Consider the following 26292-nt stretch of genomic DNA (forward strand, 5'->3'; position numbering starts at 1 on the left):
TTTTTCTAAGTGTGGGGCTCCATGGTGTATTGCCCATCTAGCTTTTGAATTTTTAATCTGTCCTTGGCTACTGCTTATTTGCCTGTTTAGTTTCTGGGTAACTAAAACATGGGAGTGGGCAGCACAGATACAAGAGCTTTTACTTAGCCAGTAAGCTAGCTAATACATTAATGGTTATGCATTCCTGAATATTGACATAAAAATATAGAAAGAGGGCAATTCATGTTTCAAGCCAAAGGGCTTTACCGACATAAACAACCAGCAGGTAGGATTTTCTTATGCCTTTGTATTTGTATTGGTTATTAATTAAAGTTTCTTTTAAGAGTACTAAATGCAGTCCATCTGATTGTCTTCAGTCATTTATTATTTGTGGTTTTGCTAGTGTCCGTGAGATACACAGGTCTAGGCAGACATGTGGTGTAATACATGTATATTTGGTATATGTATGTGGAGAATACTAAGTCTCTGAACAGTAATGGGGCATAGCTGGATGTAGAGAATTAATATCCAGCATGTTGCGGGAGGGACAGCACTGCACAGCTTCAAAGCTATTTCCACACATTATCTTCTGGAAGCTCCACAGTATTGCTGAAATTTGTTAATAATAATTTCCACAAAATGTTATCCCACTGTTTAATAAATTTAAGTGCTGAAGTATTTTGGCAGGTACTGATTGGGAGGGGGGTCAAGGCTAAATATTTCTGGTGCCGCATAAAATATTCATGCAGTGACTCTTTTAATTATTACAAAGTTCTGTGCTATTTCAGGCAAAGGACTCAGACACACATAGAGACTTGCACACGAACTTTTTACATCAACTGTCTGAGGCTGTGTGCTTGTGGCCTCAACAATTACCATGCATTATTTAAGAGTGGGAGACTACTCATTTTCTAGCACAGCACTGGGCCCAATCGTCCTTGCTTTGCTGGTAATGGCAGCAACAGCCCCTAGTGATGGGGGCTTCCTCTTCACCCTTAGCGTCACCAAAACTCACTTTAATGAACAACAGTGATGGTGTGCATGTGTGTTCCATTAACAATTGTATGAGGTTATGTGCAAATTGATTTCATGTATCCATTCTTTTGCCTACTGTACATACACACCCGGGACGACTGCAAGTATGCCTTAGTAATGAGCTGACTTGTTTATTCTGGCCTTCTTATGGAACCACTTCACGTCCTCCCAGAGCTCAAGTTTATGGAAATACAAAACATACAAATATTTTCATTTCCTCTGGAATAGCAGGGAAGCTTGCCCTATATACGATCTGCCAAAGCCAGACGTGACTAATTGCTGTGTTTAGGAAGGTGACATTTTATAAATGAAGCTTCAGTTCTAAGAAGCAAAATGCATACTGTTCATTACAAATGGCTGTGTTTGAAAACTGAAGAGATTTTATTAAAATAACATCCAACCATACCTATTAACCTGCGGACACATGCTATTACACACTGTGTGTGTATCTGTGTGTGTCATTGCTTTCACCTATTAATCTCATGTTCTTTCTGTATTCTCTCGATTGCTCTCTGTGCCTCTGAAAATAGCAGAAAAGCCTTCGCCACTCTATGTTGCTCATTATGTCAGGTCTAAAGACTGTAGAAAGTCTACCACACACACACACACACACACACACACACACACACACACACACACACCCACACACCCCTTGACCCGAGCTTCCTTAAGATTCTCACATCTCTGCACCAGAGATTCAGAACACACCCTGCACTACAGGATTTACTACTTTCCTATCTCAAACCATTTGATAAACATTCAATTCAACTCCGTACACTCACCGGTGACTTCATTCATGCAATTATCCCATCAGCCAATCATGTGGCAGCAGTGCAGTGCATAAAATCATGCAGATACAAGTCAAGAGCTTCAGTTAATGTTAACATCAAACATCAGGATGAGGAAACATTGTGATCTCACTGGCTTTAACTGTGGCATGGTTGTTGGTGCCAGACAGGCTTGTCTGAGTATCTCAGACACTGCTTATCTTCTGAGATATTCACTCTCAACAGTCTCTAGAGTTTACATAGTATAGTGTGGAAAAAACATCCAGTGGTGGTTCTGCGGGTGGAAATGCCTTGCTGATGAGAGAGATCAAAGCAGAAAGGCCAGACTGGTTCAAGCTCACAGGAAGTCTATAGTAACTCAAATATCCACTCTTTACAACATGCCGAACCTTGAGGCAGATAGGCTACAGCAGCAGAATACCACATCGGGTTCCATTCATGTCAGTCAAAAACAGGAATCTGAGGCTACAGAGGGTGCAGACTGAACCCAAACTGGACAGCTGAAGACTGGAAAAAAACCAGGTGACATTATTCCAGTCTTCCAGTTTCAGGGAGGTTGTGTCCTCTGATTCTGAGCCTAGCCTCAGATTCCTGTTCATAGATTTGAAAATGACCCATGTTTTCTACAGTGCAGCTGACACGGGACATTTTTATTGTTTCAATGTGTTATCAAAATGTAGGTCTTTTTGATTGGCAGGAGGAAATGTCAAGATTTTTTCCATTTTTCCTCAAACCCCTTGTTGCTTTATTCCTGTGTACTGAACGTCTAAATACTAAAGGTGGCCAATTTAATACAGCAATCTCACATAAAACCTCTCAAACGCAGGTTTTAATTGTGTTAGCTGCGTATCTTTTTTTTAATGTTGCTCTTGATTTTCCACACATGCAGTTTGATGAATGCTAAGGAATGTAAACAGATTTTGATTCATTATTCTGTTTTCACCAAATCCATGTCATGACATGCCTTAAGGTCTTTAGCATCCTGAAATCTGTTTTTCTTTGCCTTTCTGCAGAAATTGTTTCTTAATAGCAGCCGCCCTTCTGTTCACATTTGAAGAATATACTTTGGTATATACTTATACTTTGAATATACTTTGGTATATACTTATACTTTGAATATACTTTGGTGCCAGATGACACTGCCAGATGTTATGTAGACATTTGGACTAGTTTTTTTCTGTCCCTCAAGGAACTGACCTTTAACTACTGTTTATCAGATGCAGATTTTTAAAATTTAATTATTTATTTTCTAATTTCACTGCATTACATTGGCTTGCATAGTTTCTTATTTTTTGAACATTTTTTGAAAATAGTCTACTCTGGGGGTGTGACACGAGCTGACATGATGCAGAAGAGTTTGGTTTTTACTTGACACATGACTTTGCATGTATATGGAGAAGCAAAGGCAATGCGAGTGGCGTTGTTCATATACTCACCTGCCTATCTCAAGTACATGTGGAGGATTAAGTGTGATATCCACTAGATGGCACGTCAGAGCCAAAACATCTGTCCATCCGGTTTCCAAGTCAAACTGTAAAATGTTTAACGGTTTCATGCACAGCGATGTTGACAATCTCTGTTTCTCTTTAAAACATTGTCGTAATTTGTCATGTGCTGCATCTCAGTTCTAAAACTCTGACCTTGTGTTCAAAAATATTTACTAATATAGAAAATCCAGAAGATCGGTATGCAAAACAGACCTTTCGGTCAGTTTGAAAGCTGAATGAAAGGATTTTAAAATTCAAACACTAACTGTAATAGGAAAACCAGTTAGTGCTAGTACTCAATAATGATCAAGAATAATACATACTGTAAGTATGCGATCTGAGACTGAAGGCAAGTTTGTTTAGTGTAGGTAGATGAACAGAGAAATCTTTCGTTTTTAACGACATTTTTATTGCTTGATTCCTTCACGTAGTGCAGGGTCTCAGGATCGTGAAAAATCTAAAATAGCAGGAACACTCTTGATTTAAATGTGGCTTGTTAGAACTTAACTCCAAGTAGCATTTCAAACTATTATCACAATCTATCTTTGGATTTAGAGCAATATTTCTAATATTAACTTGTAAAATAAATGAATAAAACAAAAGAAGAGATTTTTCTCATGCCCTTTTTTGTAAATCAAGTGACTGCTACCAGGGAATCCCTGGTCTCAGAGGTTAAAGTTGGTGAAGAGGCTGGGATTTTTTTTTTTTTTGGGTACATTTGACTGGCTTTTATTTTCCAACCATAGTGGAGCATAATACATGTCATGATGTATTAATGTATTTTATTTATTTGTGGTGCATTACATAATAAATAAACTGACCTGACAGTTTGTTTTTACCATGAAATAGTATTGGATGCCAAGAGTAAGCCTTAGCTTTCCTTTCAAGAGAAAATTTCATTAAATTCATGTGCTCAATACATGGAGTCCCAGTTGCCACATTTATTCCCCCTTAATACATTCAAAGCATTTCATGAATTGCCCTTAATCTAGTCTCAGTACACTGTGTGTTCTGCTATCTTTGATTTTTTGCACAACTATGATTTTAACACTGATCTAGTCTGGCATTGATTAGTACCCCAATGAGGAGTTTTTCAGGTTTCCCTCAGTCTAGCATTTTCCAGTTGTTTTACTGCTTTGCTCTCAGACAGGCCCATTCTTGTGGTTGAATACACACAAAATGGCTCTGCTTTTGTAGTATTAATTGCACCTTATTAGTGAATGATTTGCTGCAGAGTGTTCTTTGAAGCCAGTTGCCTTCATTGTTGCCATGTCTCTAAAATGTCATGTCAGATTATGCACGTATGGTCACCTAACATGTGCAACAAAGAAGCGAATAGCCTCCCGTTTAATTGCTGCCTTTCTTAGTCTCACACAGTCTCTTAGCTTAGCTTCAGTTGAGTCTTTTCTTTTTTGCTCCATTTGAAGTCCATCTCCATTCATGATCATTTATCAGACATTTACGTTAGAGATTATTATGCCTGCATCAGTGGATGGACTAGAAATGCTGATGCAGTGCACATATTGATATTGGCTGCATGAATCATTAATGTAGTTAATGCCTAGTTTCATCTGAGACAGATTGGTGCACTCTGAAGCAATTCAAAGCATGTTATGGGGCTAAAATGGCTGTGCCCTTTACAAAAGTAGGCTTAATGTCATTGTTGATGGAAAATCAACCTCTTTTTGAGACCATGTCTTGCAGCTGAAAATTAAATGGGATAGATATTTCATTGCAAACCTAGGTTGATTTTTATCTGGAGAAATTACAGGAAAGTACCCACATTATGAAGTACCCTGACTGCCTGAAAGAGTGTCTCTGATGGGCCTTTTGTAAAGGAACAAGGAGTAAAAGCTAAAGTTAAGGCTGCATTATACTTGGTTTTAACTATGTGTTTGGATATGCAAGATGGCTGCCACATGTATCATGCTGTCGTTTGGAGTGTTGCCTTATGCATAGCCTCGTAAACTACCACTGTGTACCTGGTGCAATACCAACATAAATAACTAACGGTGTCCAAAACTGACTGAACAAACTAGTGTTGTGTCTCAAATCACATACTAATGTACTGTTCTAGACTAGTCTGTACTAGCACTAACTGGCTTTCCTCTTACGTGTAGTGTTTGACTTTTTAAAACGTCTCACACAGTCTTCAAACCTACAGAAAGGTCTGTTTTGCATACCAGTCTTCTGGACTTTCTAGATTGGTAAATACTTTTACTTATACCCTGTAAGGTCATAGTTTTTGATTTGAGATACAGCTCGTGACAACAGTCACAGTGATGGCAGAGAGTTTTAACAGAGGTTATCAGTTACCATCGCATTCACATCTTCCGAGCAGCCTATTCTCTCTCTTAACCACCATCTTTCTTTTTGCCTCCAACTTCCCTGTTCCCTTCAGATCCCTTTGATTATATCTGATGGGAGAATTAAGTGCTCCACGTATAACCTCTCAGAATGAACAAATGTAAAAATTTTGAGTGGGGCTATAAAATTTAGAATAAAACGAGGGAAGTGTGATTTGTCATTACTTGGAGTGCACTGTGTTTTCACAATCACTCAAAGGCTGCTAGGAAATACTGGTGGCAAGAAGAGGCAAATTAGCAAAGTCTTTTTGGGTGCTGATTTATGGAGTACATCTGGGCTTGTCTTCCGTTGTTTTCAATTAGAAGTTGAAACTGCCTCCTGTGTGGTAAGCAGTGCATTTCCACCAGCTCCTTCTACTCTGACCAATTACACAGCAGACAGGTACCACATGGTTCTAACATATTGGTCCCTTCCCTCTCAGCTCATTTTTCTCCCTGGTGTTTTGGAACATAGAGTACAAGCTCTCCAGTGCTGACTGACTGCATTTTCCCCCAGATCCCAGTTTTGAAAATGATATCAGTCTAGGGCAACTAGTCAGTCATTTCTAATAAGTGATTTAATATGGCTTTCAGTGTCTTGAATCAACAGGACATTTACTGATGAATGTGCTTACAGGAAAATTATTTCAAGTTTATATTTAATTTTATATAAATATATTTTAAGAGGCTTATATATGGGTGGTGTTCAGAAAAAATGCTGTTCATCTTATTTTTCCTTAAAGAAGATGAATTTGTTCAAATCATGCATGTCTTGGTTTTATAACTGAAACTTCTGCTGGTCCACAGGTAGCATAAAGCGCAAGGCTCGGCGTCGGTCGATTTGGGAGCGGGGCATCATCAGGAAGAAGAAGAGCAGCAAAAAGGAGGAGGTAGAAGATGATGATGAGCCTGAGGAAGAGGAAGGAGCTGATGACTCAACCATTGCTGGCCAGGGTAATATCAGTCCGGCTCAGGACGAGTCCTCCTCTGATACCATGGAACCCCAAAGTGATAAAGCCCTTCCCCAACCCAATGGTTATGCTCTGAGCACTGAAGAGGAGAACTCCAGTGAAGCCACCACAACTCAAGATCCTCAAGGCCAAGTTAAGGCCAATACGACTACCTTTAAGAACCCTCCTTCTGTAGAGGGCAAAGTGGCAACAGTGCTCTCTGAGCCCCAAGAGTGTGTAAATGGAGACGAGTCAATGGACAGTATAGACAGTGAAGCCAATGAAAAGGAATCAGGGAGTAGTAGAAAGGAGGTCACAGCTTCTTTCAGCAGAGGGGAGCAGGCTCGATCGGAAGATGTGTTACAAGAATGCAAGGCAAATGATTGCACCCCAGCAGCAGATGGAGCAGCTGGTGATGGAGTTCATGAAAAAGAAGGTACTGTGCTGTCAAGTAGTTGGAATGTATGCAGTATATGCAAGCGTCAAATCATGTGCCTATTTCTCCTACCACTCATCATTTGTTTGTAAAAATATAAAGTCATAGTATGTAATGCAATGTTTCACAAGTATAGGGTTGTAGAATGTGGGCAAAGCAAAAATTATTGCGTTTGCATTGAGAGAAAACCTTTTGTCACAAAATATTTAGAGGTGAACATTTTGTATGATGTGAATACTCACAAGAAATACCCAAAAACAGCTGAGTTAACACATCCAGGTTATTTGCATCTTTCAATCTGTAATTGTGTAATTGTGCCAAGGGCAATACTGTGGTAATTATGTTTTTTATAATATTATGAATGTTTTGTACTCTTCAAACCAAAAAGAGAGAGAGATAGAATTTAAAAAAATATTTCTCAGAGCAAAAGGGAATTGGTATGATAATACATTATATATGCTTGACAAAAAAGTGGTTTAGCAGTTTAAAAAATCTCTCTCTCTGTGTGTGTGTGTGTGTGTGTGTGTGTGTGTGTGTGTGTGTGTGTGTGTGTGTGTGTTTGTGTGTGTGTGTGTGTGTGTGTGTGTTTATTTATTTATTTATTTTGCCTGAAGTGCACTCTTTAACAGTCAGCAGAAACACTATGTCACAACTTTAATTACTGTTTTCTCTTGGCGTCTGACACATTATTGTTGTTGGAGCTTTGTCTGGTCAGGGTTACACCATTAAAGTAAATCCTCATGGACATGGTCACTGTTGTATTAACATAAGGCTATTTTGTCCTTGTCAAGGCAGCTTAGATGCCACATGTATCTTTATGAATATTGGTGTAAGTTCCTACCTGTTTTATTTTTTTATAGGTACTTCCAAAGAGAAGACGTGTAGAAAAAGCCAATCAGAACAGCAGAAGGAAGTCCTAGCAGAGAGGCCAGAGGATCCCCCACAGCCTCCACCTCCACCTGCTTTAGTTGTAGACCATCATCGACTCAAGGTAAAAAAGCTACAGATGAAATGAAATAGATCATAGGTCAAATATATTTATATATTTATATTTTTCCTGGACAGACAGAAAAAGCATTTCACTGCACAGTTGTACTGTGTATGGTTGTGTGTGTGACCAACAAAATTTGGATTTTGATTTTTTTTTTTTTTTTTTTAATATGCCAGAAGTATCCCGTAACATTGAAATATGTTAGTATCTAAAATTATAGTTTAAACTTTACTAGTTAATCTGGATCTGTCGAAACCAGCTTCAGTTTCACTGATCTCGCAGTGAAACTGTGTGCTTGGAATACCAATAACACTTAAATCATTATTTTCGTGGTTGTATTTAACATACATGCACCGTTATCCTAGAAATATAACCAAGACTGTGAAGGTTAACCCAACCCTTAAATTGTTTTTTTGTTTTATTTACAATTTGTACCAACAGTATTTCTCGTAAAAGTTACATCACTACAGTTGTACTGACCTTCCATTTGAGAAGCATGTTTCTGATAGAACTTGGTTGTTTTCTCTCAGTAAATCAACTGGGGTTCAAACTTACTGCTACTGCTCTTCCTGGCACATAACCTATGTAGTCATTCTCCAGAGAATTTTAGTGAATTCATTGCACATGTCATGACAGGTAGATTTATTGAATTTGTATCTATTCTAATTTTATGGTAAGATTACAAATACTGGCATTAAATCTTTAATGGTAACCGTAGGTGCAGCTTTGTTATTACCAATTTCTGTTATTAGTCAGTGCTGTCACATTAGGCTCTTTTAATGATCTCATTAAATATATTGAGCTAAAGATATATATATTCAGTAGCTTGAACGTCATTATCTTGAGCTTGTATGGAAACCATGTCAAAGTGAGCTAATTTGAGATGGTGAAAACCAGCCATCATTACAGCTATCTTTCAGGTAATGTTAGAGGAAACCCTCATCAGCACTGACATAGTGTCATCATTTCCTCTTCACATAAATTTTATCATTTCTGCTCACAAGCACTTTCTGCTTTTATATTATGCCATTTAAATCTTGTACTATGCAATTCTTTCCAATGTGTGCAAATTATTTTTCTCATTGCTTTCCACTCAATAATGTATATGATAGTACAGGGATCATAGAAATGTAAAGGAGTGAGCTAAACCTGTAATATTGAACACATGCTTTGTAAAATGCATATCGTGCTCTTTAGTTGCAGGCTATCTAGTTGATTGTCACTGAAAGAAGTAATTCTTCTGCAGTTATACAAGTACTATTTGGAGTGACCACTTAAAGTTCTGCTCAGACTGTGTCACACAGTTAAAAAAAAAAAAAAAAAAAAAAAGTGCTATGGAACAAAGAGGAATGCGCAGTCAGCCACATTTGTGTGCTACAGACCTCTGCACTGGTTATCACATTCTTATTTCTCTGCTCAACTGCTCTGAGGGTTTCCGTCAGGACCACTGCTTCTTGCATGGATTGATGGTCCTCAGCACTGCTTCATGCACCTTTTGCCCAATGAGCTGAGAGGGACTCGGAGGCTTTTGGCAATGCTCATGGTGTTTATTTATTTATTAAGGGAGAAAAAAAAGCAGATATCTTTAAGAAACAGATCGTGAAGTGACGGGGGCTGTGAATAATTGCTTTTTCATTCCTGGCTTATGGAACAAATTGAATTTCCGGTGAAGTGGGATGAAAATTGCCGTTTAAACAGAATCTCCTACTGGTTGAGTTGGCAAACTGCCTGGCACATATTAAAGATGGAAAGCGAGCTATTACCTTGCATTTCATTTATATTCATAAACCATATACAGATTCATTACTATTAACATTTTTGCAGTACAGGAAGACCTCTGGAATAGTTTCAGAAGACAGGGAGCTGTTTTTTTTTATATATATATATATATATATATATACACACCTAGGTTTTGAGTACTGTGATGATTTCACTATCATATCCTACAGTTACTGAGAAGGCTGTGTGGAATTTGGTAAATATGCTCATAATTTGAATTGATCGCTGGGCTTTGGTGATTTTATCTGGGGGGATGTAGATGTAGATGTAAGAAGTGTTTTGAAAATGTTCGTTAAAATGTAGTTATTATACTATGCCAAGAGATAACATTATTTAGGATATAAAGAGATAAAGAGAAACTCACTAAATAAGACTGGGGCAAGTGCTTAATGATCAATAAAAAGATCTAATTTCCTCTTGGATTTTTTTTTTGTATTTACTAATAACTCTACACTTCAGAAAAGTCTCACATGATGTTTACTAGATTATATTACAAGTCCTGAAATAAAATCTATCTCTGTATGTTTGAGCTAACATTAGACAATTATATATTTAACACCAGTTAACTATTTCTATGAACAATGCCACCAAAATATATTTCAGCTGAAAACAATAAAAAGTAAAAAAAACAGGACTTTCAGTGTGTAGCTGAAAGAGCAAAAGGGTTGACCTAAACAAGCTTATAACAAAGTGTAACAGTTTACAAATAATGTTAATGGTAATGATGATTAGAAAAGGTTTAAGTAAGCAGTTGCGTAAACCACCTATCCACCCACCCCTCTCTCTCTGGTCATCAGCATCAACAGTGAAAATGTCGGCCATACGGACGTTAGACCACCCATTTATAAAAGGATGATGTCGATAATGTTCTGTTTTTTTTTTTTTTTTTTTTTCTCCCAAAAATCTGCTGTCCACCTGAGCAATAGTTGCTGTTGGCAAGCAGTTTCCTACTGCACAGCTGGTAATATTATTACACCCTCCCATATCCTCATTAAACCTGAAATGGTGGGAATGCTCATTTTGCCATTGTTCTAGCTATCAATTCTGGAGAAGTGCATCTTTTATCGTGATTTTTTTTTTTGGTTAATTTGAGCAAGAAAAGATCAGTATCTTACAGGCCTAAATGCTAAATGCAGGGTCTTATTGATATGTAGACTGTAATCAGAAAGAGATGTTTTTTTTAGTTTGCTGTTTTACAAAAATGATTTGGGAATTAAGAACAGAACAGCGCTTATAACACAGGGACACATCAGCAAGAATCATATTGCTGACATGTTTCAATCCTTTTTCTGTCAGTTTTTTCTCATTATTAATAATATAATGGTGAGGAATTTTGTTTCTCTTGACTGAGAGAAACAAAATTTTTTTTTCTTTTGTTGGCTGTTATAAAGTGTATTTTTTTTTTTCTTCTCTCATACCAAAGAAAGTGCGTTATCCCTGGAGCAGTTGTTGGTTATTGGTGCCGGCACAAGAGGACAGGCACTGATCCGGCTGCAGGCTCATTCCCATCAACCCCTGCTTTTAACCCCTGGGACTTAAGCTCATGATCCCACAGGCGCAGGTTCTTAATTATAGAGTTACACAATTACAAAATGCGCTTTTTCGCTAGACAGTGCCGTGTGGCATGGGACTAACGAATCAATAACTCACAACTGGTTGTCAAGTCATCACTCGAGTTTGACAAACACCAATTTAAAACAAAATAACCACAAAACACAAGCTAGATACTGGAGAGTATGGCATAGCAATCTTCAGTGGTGGTGTAGTAGCTGATAAATTTTCTTTACATTTTGAAATGTACTTTTCTAGTGGCTTTATGAGTTATTGGAATTTTTTTCCAGTTATTTCCCTACATTAATGTATTCTTGTTGCTGATGGTTTTACACTTCCTCTCATGATCTATGCACCCGACTCTCAAGTGGTTTCCTGTCACACTATATATGGTCCCTACACAGAAAAGCACAACTTTCAGAGAACAAATGTTACTTTTAAAGGCTCTGGCCGATGGGGAAATGAACACTGGTACTTGGCATGTGCTTGGCTAGTTCTGGATTATACTTAGTAACAATCCTGTACCTTACCACACTGTTTGCTGAGAAAACAATTCTTATACTGGTGGATTGGAGTCCAGCAAAGCTGACTGCTCAAACACACCTATTTAACTGTATTTTGACGTTTAAGAATTGCCAATGGACTCCAGTGTCCTAAATAAGTACACTTCCGTCATTTCCCATTCTTTCCTTTATACAGGGACTAATAATACTGAGCACAGCATCTCATTTATGGCAGTACAACAAAATATTCATGATGTACCCAAATGAAGGTTTGAAGTAAAAGTTTTTGCAGTGTACATTGTGCAAAAATTTCATAATTGAAATTAAAAGAAAGAAAGAAAAGTACAGTTTGTGTGCAAATGTATAAAATACATCATCTTAACTCTTTTAAAAGCAATGTATGAGCAGGACCTGGCTTATTCCAAGCTGTAATCTTATGAACACAATGTAACAATGCTAGCTTAGGCACAATTCACTTCTTCGCAATCATTTGTATCTGAGACGTTTCATCTACTGGCATAAAGCAAAATTTTGCCAGGCCAAAAAATCTTGTAGTTATGAAATTACATCCTCATGTACGAATTTTAGTTATTTAGCATTTCTCAATGTTGTGTCAATGCAGCCATTGATTATTAAGAAGTTTTTTGGAAGCTTCACCAAAATTCCTAATAGATTAACATTATTGTAAATGTATTGTTCAATCTTTGAATCCGTTTGCTCTGTATTCTTAGTCTTGTAAATATTTTAAGTGATTTATTTCTTTACAGAATTCAAGCTTGTTCTTTTAATTTTTACACTTGGTGTTCCACAATACAGTTAGTTTAAATTTCTGATTTTAATCAGACTTGACACATACTTCAGTGCATTTTAATTCAGCTCCTTGTTTGAAATGTGAACAGCTGTACAGACTGTTGCATCACCTGTTCCATTTTTCTGCTTTGTCTTTTAAAATCCTGAGTTGATAATTTATTCATTAATGCATCTAATCTACTGCAGCTCGGGAGATTAATATTAAAAATCCCTTATACATATTGCTCGGGGTAAACCGTTCAGCAGTCCACAACTTTTCTCAAACATTTGGAGTGTGTGTATTAATCATTTAACATTGGTTGAATTACATGCTCTCTGGCAAAAACAGAAGTGGCTGCATAATGCAATTTGCCTGTATTTACCAGATATGTGCAATTGTATACTTGTGGTGTTATTTTAAGGACCCTGGTGCTTGCTTAGGGTGATGTGTTATATAGGCTTCTCTGCTGGACTGGCCCGGTTATTACTCAGCTTTAGAAGATGGTAACCCTCAAAGGGTTAGAGTTAAATTGAGTGTATCAACAAATCTTTTATAGCTGAGATTACTGTTCTGTTCAGGGGTAGCAGTAGTGGGATCTGCTGCCCATGATCACTTAGCCATGGGCTTTGACAAGAGCACAAAACACAGGAAGGGGTCCACAACTAACCCTTATAATTGACAGGATTGTGAGCTGTGTTTTGTTCGTTATCTTTGATCTCATTCTGCATTGGTTTTGACAGTTTTGCTTATTTGTATAAACAGTCTTTTTTGTAATAACTTTTAGCATTGCAAGTCTTTTATTTATGAATGTTGTTTTTTAATCCAGGTGTTTTTCACAGTTTCTTGTTCTTTTCAACAAGAAAGCAGGCTTTAATTTGTGAAGTGTAAATTTAACACAGCTGGATGTAAAATTTTGGAATTCTGCCTTCTCTGGCAGAAAAATGCTATTGCGCTTTTATAACATGGGTTGTGCTGCTTCATTCTCCACTCAGTGCATGAGGATTAATCTCACAGATGCAAGTGCCAAGTCACTACACATTGAGGGAGAATTCAGGTCTGTCCCAAACCGCAGAATGTGCACCAACTAGTACAGAGAAACTATTTAGTACAATAGTATGCAGTTTCAGATGGAGTATTTGTGACCATGAGGATATAATTATCTGTTGCTGTTTCCTCAGTATTACAGAAGTGTTATGAGAATTAGAAAGTAAACAAATTTTATTGTGCACATTTTATTGTTACTGAGTCAGTGACTGAGCACCTCTGGTTTGTTCTGATTTAATGTCATAGGACACTGCTGCATTGGTGTTTGTGTCTATCTGCATCAGAGATGGCTTTGCATTTTACAAGGCCATTAATCATGTCCATTGACTCTAAATTAGATACAAAAAATGCAGCGTCAAAACCAAAACTATCACCTCTGCTCTCTTCCTATGTGTGTATATATTACCAGGTCTGTTTTTCTTTATATCTGTCATTATCATATTCGTGTATTTTGTTCTGAAGCCTGTCAAAAACATGAGCCACATAGTCTTAGCATGCTAGGTAAAAAAACCTGATGCACTATACTGTGTATAGACACAGAGGTGATCGGATGCCCAGACGATTCTCTCTGTCCAGATATAACATAGTTTAAAATACAGACGAAAAACATGAGACATTTATCTAGAAGAAACACTGGGTAATGATACATAATGAGGATACATTAGCACACTATCATTCACTAGACATCCACCAGATTAGACAACAGTGAAATTACTTACCTGTTCAGCAAGGTAAAATCTTTGTTTTTTGTCCTCTAAGTCAATTGATTTTTTTTCTTTAAACACAAAAAAAAAATCGTATACACTAGCTTTAATGTGATTGCCTTGTACACCTTAGAAGTACTGTTTTAAACATGTCCATAAGTGATGCGTTTTATTTATTTTCCCGAAACCAAACTAATATTCCTGCAAGCCAGTTACTCCTGGAACCAATTGCTTTTCGCCTGAATGTGCTTTGTTCTTTTTGGCTAGACTATTATCAGAGATTGACCTGATGCTCTCATAGCTAGCCAAATAACTCCTCTGTATGCATTTTGATGAGCTGCTGATTGTCCACAGAATCACCATGATGAATGTGTCAATTGATAGGGCATCGCAGGGACTGAGGCATTTTAATTAAAGTCAGGGTGAAATGTAAACACCAGCATGCTGTAACTGTGTATGAAATGGAAGGTAATTATGATTTGCCTTAATTAGCTGTCACTGTGATCTTAATTGCTTCGGGAGGCTGCTGACCCCCTGTCCTGACTCTGTGTTGGTAGGTTTCAGGTGGCACAGGTTTATGTGTGGACTTTATCTGCCAAACTCTTACATTTAATTCATTAAAGTTCATTAAAGTTTTTAACAGCCACAAAGTGGCTTGGAAGAAACTTGTTACTGTTCAAAATGTACTTATTTTATTGGCTTTATCACTAAAGCTGCTTGTAAAATTGTATTCATGTTTTTAGAATTATCAGAAAAACCTTAAAAGCCCCAAATCAAACACACTCCTTATGATAATGCCATATACATTGCTATATACATAAATGGAAAACCATAAGAGCCATATGGAGAGGAATACTGAGCCCACGAGTGTGTCATTTGGGACAGGACCTCAATCTGAACACTTCTGAAATTTACACTTTGAAGCCATTGCAGAGGATGCACAATTACATGCATAATGTGATCTTTGCATGCATTGTCTTTCATCACCACAACCTACCTGGTATTTGTATATTTCAGACACCACCCCTTGGTGTTATGGACACCAATATTTTAATATAGATATAAAAAAAATTTTTGGTGATATTCCTATTTTAATTTTGTTGTATGTTACTTCTGTGAATTTTTCCTTTTTTTATTTTATTATTATTATTTTTATTATTAACAGTAATAATAATAATAATAATAATAATAAATGATAGCCAGAATGCAGTTCTGTCCTTATACACTCTCTGTGATTCTCCATCAGTAAGAGTAAGTAAAAGGATCTCATTAATCTCTTCACTCCTTTGCTCATTTAGGTAGGTTGCTAAGCTACAGTATGGTTTGTGTAGAATGCGGGTGTCTTGTCTATCTCGAACAATTGGCTCTTAAGTCAGTCAAGCAGTTCAACACATCACTCTGACTTCCTGTTTCAGAAGGAAATACGTGAACATAAAGAATGAAATCACAGTCAAGAAGCCATGTCATGGGAACTTTAGGATGGTTACTGTGTATGCTGTGACACGTGTAATGAGTATCCATTGCTGTGTCCGGGTTGCTAAACCAGCTGGTGTGTGTCTTGTCCTCTGTTTTTCAGGCCCTGCTAGATCAGGTTGTGATGAAGAGTAAGGGCTACAGTGTGGATCAACTGGAAAGACTTTTCTCGGTGCTCAGCCAGTGTATTTATCAGTACCGCAGGGATTACGACAAGACCTGCCTGATCGAGGTGAGTAGCCCTCTGTACATTCAACCCCTGTAACCTTGGGATTATTTTCAGATGCTCCTGTTGTGGCATGTGGTAAAGCAGGTAAATAAATGGGCTCTTATGCATTTTCTCTGACCTGAGTTGTTCTGGTTGTGTTGTTCTTTAGACATAAGACCATAAGACTATTCCTGACAAACATCGTTGAAATCTGTTTGGTGTATTGTTAAGTCTTCTTTTCCCTGATACTGTTTTAACACACAGATCTAGTAAGAAGTGCTGACTTTCATGCTCGCTAGGTTCACACCTAATGTTACACCAATTTAGCCCAGTTATCCTGTTTAAATCACCTGCCTCAAAGTAGCACTGGTAAGTGCAGTTGTTTCCCATAGATAAAAGGGAAATACAAATATAAAGAGATGGCAAATATTAAAATTGTGCAGTTTAATCCTCCAGTACCTGTAGCTGCATGTACATTACAGTTATTAAGTGTTATGTGGTTTTCCTGACAGCTACAACACAGAGTGAAGTAAAATGTACATTCAAGGGTCCAGACCCAAAAATGAGCACTTTTTTCAATATTCATACTTTCTCTGAATTAGGACAGAAAAAAAAACGTTGATATTAATAAATAGGAGAATGTAGTAGACTCTAAAAAGCAGAGGACATAAATGAGCTTGGGTCTTTGCTGACCTCCAGGCCCCAGTGTGCCTCCACTCTCTTTCTGCTGGCCAGCAACCATTACCATTGTATTTGAGAACAGCAAAACTAATTTCCCCGGAGGATTGAGCACAGCTCACTGCTATCAACACAGTGCTCTAATTTCAACACTCAGCAGCTGTTCTGTGTATCAGCATCCAGTCTATGTGTATTCATCATTTGCTTACAGCTACACAGGCATAATGAACTCATTTTCATTTCTTTCATTTTCTGACAAGTTGTTAGTTTTGAAATAGGGCTACAACAATGTGCTGCTGTAGTTTATTTATTATTAGTAGTAGTATTTAAGCTTAGAAAAGTGTGATGTAATCATGGCATGACAATGCAGAGAACACCCCTGAAGCCCTGGACAATGCTAATCATCTTATTTTTATTCTCTCAGCATGTCAGTTTATATGCTTTGTAATGACTGAACAGGACAAGCTGTGGCATTAGGACCCGTTACGGTCTCTGACATCCACAAACATTTGTAGAATGCAAGGAAGAATGAAATGGCCAATTTCCTCATGTGAAGTTTAGTTTTAAATAAAATAAAATATAAATGGCATTGTCTGTTGAAGTATTACAATAGGACACTTGCTACAAGACGCAGACAGCAAAAGGCATGTGCTACGTACTGATCTCTCCAACACTGTGGGAAGGGAAATGTACAGCACCTTTATAAACCGCTCATGTCAGTCTTATTCAAAGAATCATTTTCAACAGCAGTCACGAATCAAGTGGCATTTGGACATATACTTAAAGTAAAAGTACTGGGCTGGAACCAATGTGGCCTAACTATTGTTTAGGAATATGATTCATTATGATGCTCTGCTTCTGCTTTTGTGCTTTCGGCACTTGTGACTCACCTCCTGCTGCTGTCAACGGTCTCACATGGATATCATAAAGATTCACACTTCCCAAAACTGTCCAAGTCTCACCCTTATTACTCACCTGGATACTGTAGAGTACATAAAGCCTCTCCTGTGCTCACCCCAGGACTCTTATTCACAGTATAATCACACTGAGCATCCTTTCAACACACTTGGTACTGTTTGCCTTTTTTCTGTTGCACCTTTTAATACTTTTAATATTGTAGGTTCACTTTTGAGTTTAATTCATCATGTTGTCTCAGGAAGTTTTTTCCTTGTCACTGTCACCTCTGGCTTGTTCATTAGGGATCTAAATCTACATCCAGATTTCCATAACCTGCTTTGGGACAGTGTCTTTTGTTAAAAGTGAAACTGAATTGAATAGACAGGGTCAGAGGAAAGCTATGTGCAGTGCAATTTAAGATGGTGGAAAAACTACAGCAACATCTCTTATCATGACTAGTGTCATATTGTGATATAGGTCACAGATGTTTATCAGTTTCAATCACTGTACTGTTTATTATTCAGTAGGCCTGGCCAACATGGTGATCTAATTTAGATAAATTGATAAATCATATCACAGTACACTCTTCTGAGATGTCATGGATATCCTGATATCTTTTTTTTTTTTTTTTTTTTTTTTTTTTTTTTTTAAATAAATGTTTAATGATATTTTTATCCTTTTCAGTGTTAATCTTTTTTTGTTAAATAAACATCATAAAACAAATTTTTAAATGTCTATCTTTAAACACAACACCACTGCTTTGCTGGCAGTTTGGTAGGAAACCAATATATCGTGATGCATATTATGTATCGTAGAAATGTCTTGAAATATCATGATATATTTTTGTCATATCCCCCACACCTGATATTCAGTAAAGGTGAAGAACTTTTTTTTGCTGCTTCACTGTTGTTATCCTGTCCTGTGATTTTAATATGGCTCACTTTTTCCCATTTTCAGGAGATGGAGAGGCAAGTCCAGCATTTCAATACATTCCTGTGATGAAACAAGGTGATCGTAATCAGAGACTCCTGCGAAGCAAAAAGGAGACCAACTTAAAGAACCAACCTGCTACAGCGAGCCGAGCAGGTTTGGTATTAAATGGCAAAGGAGGAGTTAAAGGAGACTTGCAAAGACTTTTAGTGGCAACCTTGGTGCTATTGTCTCAGGTACCTGGACAGAACTAGTCTACAGAACCAAACACAAGTCAAGACTCATATAGGTTTCAGAAACATTTATGCCAATTTCTAACGGGCGTTCTTGGTGCTATTAGGTGCTATTGTTTATCCATTTGCTGCTCCTTGAGTTTCTTTAAAAAAAAAAAGTGTGAAAAGAAAAAAAAAAATCATCATATTAAAAAAGATTGTGTGATGTCAGTTAAACACCTTGGTCTCATTTGTCAGGAAGAGACAGCACACACCACCACACAGGCACAGATTCTCACCAGCAGTAAAACCCCACAGGAATGAGGTGTAATGCCATGAGGTCATACCAGTTTGTTACTGACTGTGGAAACTAATTACATCATTCTCCGTCTATGAACGCCATCTTAATGCGTTGTGTCCCTGTGACCTTCAGCCAGTAGGCATTTAAATGTAAGCAGTGTGTAACTGCAGTGATACTCCTGCCCAAAAAAACACACATTTTCTAACACAGAATTGTAAGCATTTTCTACCTGATGCATGTGGTATATCCTTTGCAGTGAAAAGCTGAAGCGCCATCGTATTAAGAAAATCCTCAAAATTGATGGCTACTTTTATTAAAGTGGAATTATCAGAATACCATGATGCAGTAAACCCAGTTTCGATTATTTTTTGTAAATTTTGAAATAACTAGTAACATATCTAGCGTCAGGAATGTTTTCCAAAAGACTTGTTGCCTCTTAAAAGTCTATCTCTTCCTGGCCAATGAGCATTTACAGTTTGGTATTGTCATGGCCACATACATTTTTGTCTTTTGGGAAAAGATGGCTTGTGTCACCCCTTTTCACTTAAGACTGTTTAACAAATGGCTAACTCTAAATTGTTTTCTCTGTATGTTTTTTTTTTTTTATTTTTTATCAATCCATTTATCGATCAGCACACCCACCTGATTTTTACCCTCAAGACAATTGTTCTGACACCAGTTGGTTACGCCATGACTTTATGTTGTAATATTTTGTAACATTTTCTTTTTTATTACCTCTTAGTTTGAGTTATATGAATGCTAAGATTGTTTGCATTAATGAATGATGAACAAGGCAATTTTAGCCAGCGTGGTTTGTTCAGTATATGGAGCATTATTATTGCGTTCAAATTGTTTTTTAAATGGTATTTTGGCTTTTTTTTGTCTATGGTTTAGTTGCATTAAGATCTTTGAATAGTAGCTACTTATTCTTTTAGTAGCTAGGTTCTAGCTGGTTTTTGGCCTAGTGTGTTTAATTGCCAAGGCCTTTTCTCTGAAAGAAATGAACTGCTTCTTTCTTCAGTTTGCAGAAAAATATTTCTGAAGTTAAGACTCATCTCAATTTTATGTAAAGCTGAGTATACTTACAAACCATTTAAAAACATGCAAAAAGAGAAATTAGCTCTGGACTACTGCAGCGAGATGGAGAACTCTGGCTACCTCAGTTAAAAATTATTTAAGACAACATGTTTATCGAAGACATACAGTATTTGTCAACATCTGTAACATCACTGCACCTTTTACCATTTGAAAGCCCAGGTACTGAGCAACAAGTCCTGTGGCTGATGCAGTAATCCATCCTTTTGCGTGGTTTTTGGTTCATATCATTTTTATTGCGTTTTGCAGTTGAGCCAACACAAACACAGCACATTAACTTCAGTAAGATTTTGTACTATATATTTTGTGTCCTGTCCAATGGACCTTGGTGAATGCAGCCATATTGTTTGTCCACTTCACTACAGTTTCTTTTCTTTATGTCTTGCATAATTGCATCATTTTAGCTATTTATCTCCCGCTGTACCTGTTTATTTATTAACATAAGTATTGGTGTGTTTGTCTGTTCATATTTTTTGTACACCATTGTTTAAAAGGGGACAAATTGGAAATTTGTTATAGTTTTTGAAGTTGGAGCCATGTCATGATGTAGCACATTTTTGTAGCAGGGTTGCGCAGGTGGAGAGGTTTACTGGTCTCAGGTCTCTGCTACATTCATGATCTATTTATTCCATTTTGATGGTGGTGGTGCTTTTTGGGCTTTGTGGTAAAGGGATTGTCATACAGCTAATGTTATGAGTGTTTTAACACCTCCTACCCCATATCTCCTGCACATGATCTGCTTATTCTGTGTAATTCTGTAGGTACTACTGTGATGCTGACCACTGGGTCTGAGATCCTGACATTTTAGTCTATTTCACAAATTCTGTAAGGATTGAAAGAACTGGAGGACATAGAAAGTGTTACCTGTGTTCACCTCTTCAAATGTGGTTGTTGGCTCACTTTTTGTCAGTTTATCTTTTCAGTATTTGTGGTGTGATACTGTACTGGTCCTAAACTGTGTCACTTGGCCAACAAATGTGTATAATATGTGAAATTTCAAATTTTAAAATAGATAAAAATTTAAGAGAAATTGGGAAACACTATTCTAATATTTATATAAAAAGTGATTTAAAGTAACAAGTGGCCTACACTGATATAGTGATCTGGACATGGTACAGGAAGAAATGTCATGTGAAACCCCACTTTTTTTCCTCTTGGTCTGACCTGTGCTTGATATTGCAGACTACATAATTCTGTGATATCTCAGGAAAAAAAAAGAGAAAAACCCAACAACAAACACATGGCACTGTTTCTTCAGTCTGTGAATGCTGTCCTAGAAAAACCTGTGATGTCATATGAGTTGGGTTTAAAGCATCGGTCAAAAATAGTACTGGTGATAAACTAGTGCTGTCACTTTCACATTAGCTCCGTTTTCCACATTTGGTTTGATGTATTCTAGTCACATCTTTGTTCAAAAATCTGTGCTGTTGCTAGACCAAAAACTGGCCTACTACGAAACTGCCTGACTACTATACTGACACCTGACTGGAGCCTTAAACAAGTGTTACTGAGTGAAAAATAGTGTACCCCATTCTGATCCTGCATCATCCCCTGAAGAAGAGCTACAACCAGAGCACTTAAGTGTGGCTTAGCTCATGCTTCTTAAGTCACTTCCTTTTCCATTTATCCTGATTAAAAGTCAAGTTGGTTGAACATCCAGTTTGTTGACATGCTCGGGAGGGTAGTTGAGGTATGAAGCTTTTTTTTTTTTTTTTTTTTTTTTTTCTCCCAAGATTTTTTTTCTTGAATAAACTTTCAGTAATATAATATTTGCCTCTAATATGTAGTCTGTTGTTTATTTATTGATCTAATTTTGGGGATTTGTATTTCCGCTATTGCCAGGGTCTTTGCCCCATTTTCTCAAACTGGTAAAAGACTCATTTGAAACCTGGTTAATATCCAGCCAAGCGTTCTTTTAGTGAAAGTCCTGTTGAAATGAATACATTTACTGTAATTTCTTAAACTGCTGTGATTATACTTGAATAAAAGGTGCAAATTGTACTATCTGGTGAACGCCTTCATTTCTGTGTCATTGCGTCCTGATTTTTAACCTTACATTTCATGTTGATTTTGAGGAGGGAATATATGACAAAGTTCAGTTATCAGTCATTGAGCAAGTAAGTTTTACTAAACTGTCTAGTATTATTTCATTTTACAGTGTCGTTACTGGCCTTTTTTCCTTCTCGTCATCAACAAGAATACAGTAATCCATATTTTAAAAAACAAAATTTAACCTGAACCTGTCCAAGAAAAAAGAACTAATAGGAAAATGTTTGAAAAGCCTGTGCATAGCTTGATTTTTTTTTTTAAATGTAAAAACAGGACACAATATCTTTTTTTTTTTAATCTGTTTTATGTTTCATCATTAATAACATGGTCCTTTTTGGGTACAGATTTACAGTCTTTTTTTTTTTTTTTTCAACCTATCGAAGTTTCTTAAAACATTTATACAGAATTACCTTCAATTTTAAAATATACATATTTCCTTCCCTATGATACAGGACCCTCAGCCCCCCAAACTCCTCCATCCACAGCCTGTTTCAGCTGGATTCAGATTACAACGGAGGAACAAAATGTACAATGTCTTCCCCAAAATCAGAAGTAGATTGTGCTTTGGCGTTGTTTGGGAGAAAAACAAATCCACCATGTTCGTTCAGTCTTACTGTTGGCCACTTGGTGCTACCTTATACCCGTGATGCTGTCTTGTGGAGATGCAGGCTTCACTGAAGTACCCTCAAGTCAAACTATTACATTACCTTATATATCCTGGAATCTCATCCTCAATTCCTCTGAATCGATGGAGTAACTCTTGTCCGGTAGACCTGATAAGTAGCAGAAACTGATGAACCATGACTTTGATTTCAGCATCTCTTCATAAGCTCGAGTCACTCGTTGGGAAAAAAAAAAAAAAAGAATGCTGTGGGGCTGTTACGGACAGATAGTTATTGGAAGGGCGAAAAAACATCAAAAGAATATGCACAAAAAAAAATCAACTACAAATGTCTGTCAAAGAAAACAAGTTTTTGTAGTTAGTTATCAAAATGCTTGCTTATTACTCATATGTCACGAGAGCCGTGAATGAGGGTTCGCTACTCTACACTTCCCTTCCAGATTGTGGACTTGTCGAGCAGTGGAGTTCCACTCGATTCCACCCAGGAGAGCCGCTGGAGTTTGGGGAGTAGTGCTTTGACTTGGATCCCTGCAGTGCATTGAGGAGTGTGGCTGTGTGTGTGCTAGTTGTCAGCCGCTCTGGATGTACTTCTTGATCACCACACAGCCGTGTCTGAAGAGCGGGCATGGCAGATTTTGCAGGAGAGTCCATGTGTTAGTGCAGGGATCAAAGGTCTCCATGTTGCCTAGCGCTGGTCCCTCGCTGCTCACGATGCCTCCTGTGGTGTATATTTTCCCATCCAGGACAACAGCGCTTAAAAAAAAAAAAAAAAAAAAAAAGCATGGGGATGAGAATTGGATTTCATGCATGATTAAGGTAACTACAGATATGGTAGACAATGGAAGAAAGACATCTTTCAGGCTGCTCAGATATAATGGCTCATTTCCAGGTAGCTACATGAACACACATCATTATAAATCAGGTAAAGCTGTGAAGATGCACAGTAATAGCTTACTAGGTTAGCCTGACTGATGCTGAAACATCAAAAGTGGTCAAAAAATCAGATTATTTCGCATGAGTCAGGGTGAGAAATGTTTCTGAAATCTACAACAGAATGCGGGTGGTTCAAACGCTTTCCATTGTCCTGCGCAAACGCACATGGAGCAGTCCACGAATAAATGATAGACAGCTGTATTTGTGAGCTCCAAACGTTTGCAAAGCACAGAAATATTTATGCATCTATTTTTTCATCAGTCTCACTATTTTGTAAATCACTTTATTTCTTTTATCTTGTTTTATTTTGTTGAGCTCATTATATTTTGTGTGAAACACTTATCTGTCCACCTTGTTTTATTTTTGTTGAACTTGTGTTATTTATGAACAAAATTATGCAACAAAAATCACCCCATATGACCAGCAGAAACATCATAAAACACCTACATGCTGATTAGTGTGTCGCTGCAAAAGAATGAACAGTGCAACTGGAATTGATCATTAACTAAATGAGAGTAAGGCTAGCAGACCTGCAGAATTGCCTGGAATGGTTCATGTTGGGCCCAGCTTTGATGTTGCCCTTGTCCGGGTCGTAGATGGTGGTGGCTCTGGCGTATGCTCCTCCGAGGATGAAGATGAAGCCGTTGAGGCTCACAGCAGGGGCGTACTTGTTATCTAAATAAAGCCGAGAGGAGAGAGCAAAGCATATAGAATTTACCACTTCAGTGCAGTTCTTCTCACACAGGAGCTGATATAATGGCATCATTTTAATTTCCTCCTGATGTCAGAAGCTTGCAGGCAAATTCCGCCTCTCTTCAGATGCAAAAGCTAGTGCTATTCAGGCTTCGGAGTTAGTGAAGAGTGAAAAGCTATGCCAAGTATTGGAAAATAAACGGTTTCTATGACTAACTGCTGAGATAATTTATATCAAATGAAACTTATTGTGCTTCCACGTTGTGTTCTCCCTCGATTTCAATGAATAGTCAGATAATTAATGAGCTGGATTACAGTCTGCGGGACTTTGTTGTTTGTATCTGCAGTGCTGCTTTGTTCAGACAGCATATTTGTATGTTGGAATAAAACTGATTTATATGTAAAAGACAGATTCTTCTAAAACAGGGTGATTCAAGATATCCTAACAACACACTTATACATTATATAAATTCATGTTATGTAGTTTCCCCTTTTCTCCTATATTTTCTCAAGCATTTTTTCCATATCCATTTCCTTTATGTTTTATAGTCCTTTCCATTTTCTATTTATACCAACTTCCAGTCTATCTTGTTATTGCTCTTTCTGAGAAGGACGTGCACACAGGTACTTCCTTAAAAAACAATGGGCTTAACCCTTATTTGTGGGCTTATTTGTCCAACATACAGGGGTAAATGTACAAAAAAAATGTAATGACAGGGCAGATGATTGACAGTCAAACACTTATCCACACAGAGTAAACAAAAGGTTTTCCAGCAGTATAACGTAGCACTCGCCATCACCGAGCTTCGCTTTTCCGACAGCGAAATTGTCTCCCAAATGATTACAGCTGGGCCAATTTATCACACATATGAATAATTCACAAAACCATGGTCAGTTTTATTTATTTATTTATTTATTTCTCCTTCCACCCACATCCAATGCTTGAGAAGCCATGCACGGAAGGGATCTGTAAAGCTGCCACTGGGTTTAATGGTGGAAACATAAACGCGTCAGCTGGGCGCTGTGCTGCTCCGGCGGGCTTCCTCAGTGCTGGCTGCCAGCTGCATCTCATTAAAAGCCCTGCCACTCCTGCATGAGTGACAGGGGACATAACACACACTCTCTGTGGCACTACATAGACAGCACTGTGGAGCTGAAGTCACTGTAACTTGTCTCCTCTAACAGCTGTCATTCAATGTCACTTCTTCATTGTGGGGCAAAACTGACTTCCCAGATGCACCTATATCTTAGACCACTGATGTTAAATTCTTCAATTTAAACCCAGTGAATGCTTTGCCTCATTGCACACCTCACAATCTATAGGGTCATGTATGCCTCATTATCTCATACACAGGTATCTGCACTGCCATCCTGAGCACGCAGGAGAATATGAAATACTCAATCCTCATGTCAAACCTCATAACCAGCCTCCTCATTTATGTGACCAACACTTTTAAAACCAGCTGTGATTCTATCGGCTGTGCTCGCTACTCAAGCTCGCCTCTGTGTACTCCAAGCCTGAAAGCCGCCGCACAAAGGGATTATGACTGCTTCTTTGATGGCGAGATTCTGCCTCTGGCAAGACAACTTAAGGTCTTTCAACAAGAGGACTGTCAACACCAGTACTAACATGGAACAAGTCTTTCAGCAGGACATAAAGACAGAAGTTATAGTTCAAGCCACCAATTTGTGGAATTTGTCTACTTTCATTTTGTAAGTCTGCTTGCCGTGATGGGAAATGGACAAAGGTAGAGGAGGCTATTAAAAACAAACAAATAGCAGGGTTATGAAAGGCTGCTGGTAAAATGAGTATGCAGGA

At 37.7% G+C, this 26292-nt stretch overlaps 2 protein-coding genes across 5 annotated transcripts in view; one reads left to right on the forward strand and one right to left on the reverse strand.

Moving 5' to 3' along the window:
• Positions 1-22159, forward strand: part of atad2b (ATPase family AAA domain containing 2B) — a 68703-nt gene extending 46544 nt beyond the window's left edge. Inside the window, exons 25-28 of one of the 2 annotated variants that reach the window (XM_034313707.2) lie at positions 6442-7020; positions 7881-8011; positions 15959-16087; positions 18596-22159. In XM_034313707.2, the coding sequence (XP_034169598.1) occupies positions 6442-7020; positions 7881-8011; positions 15959-16087; positions 18596-18637 (881 nt within the window). In that variant the 3' untranslated portion in view covers positions 18638-22159. The remainder of the gene's footprint in view (positions 1-6441; positions 7021-7880; positions 8012-15958; positions 16088-18595) is intronic. The other variant, XM_026944500.3, reaches the window with a different exon arrangement.
• Positions 22160-22570: 411 nt separating this feature from the next.
• Positions 22571-26292, reverse strand: part of LOC113545152 (kelch-like protein 29) — a 179279-nt gene continuing 175557 nt past the window's right edge. For all 3 annotated transcript variants that reach the window (XM_026944329.3, XM_026944328.3, XM_053242151.1), the window contains 2 exons: positions 24311-24455; positions 22571-23600 (listed from right to left, as the gene is read on the reverse strand). In XM_026944329.3, coding sequence (XP_026800130.2) covers positions 23417-23600; positions 24311-24455 — 329 coding nt within the window. In that variant the 3' untranslated portion in view covers positions 22571-23416. The remainder of the gene's footprint in view (positions 23601-24310; positions 24456-26292) is intronic.

Source organism: Pangasianodon hypophthalmus, chromosome 19 (assembly GCF_027358585.1).
Source record: "Pangasianodon hypophthalmus isolate fPanHyp1 chromosome 19, fPanHyp1.pri, whole genome shotgun sequence".
Lineage (NCBI taxonomy): Eukaryota > Metazoa > Chordata > Actinopteri > Siluriformes > Pangasiidae > Pangasianodon > Pangasianodon hypophthalmus.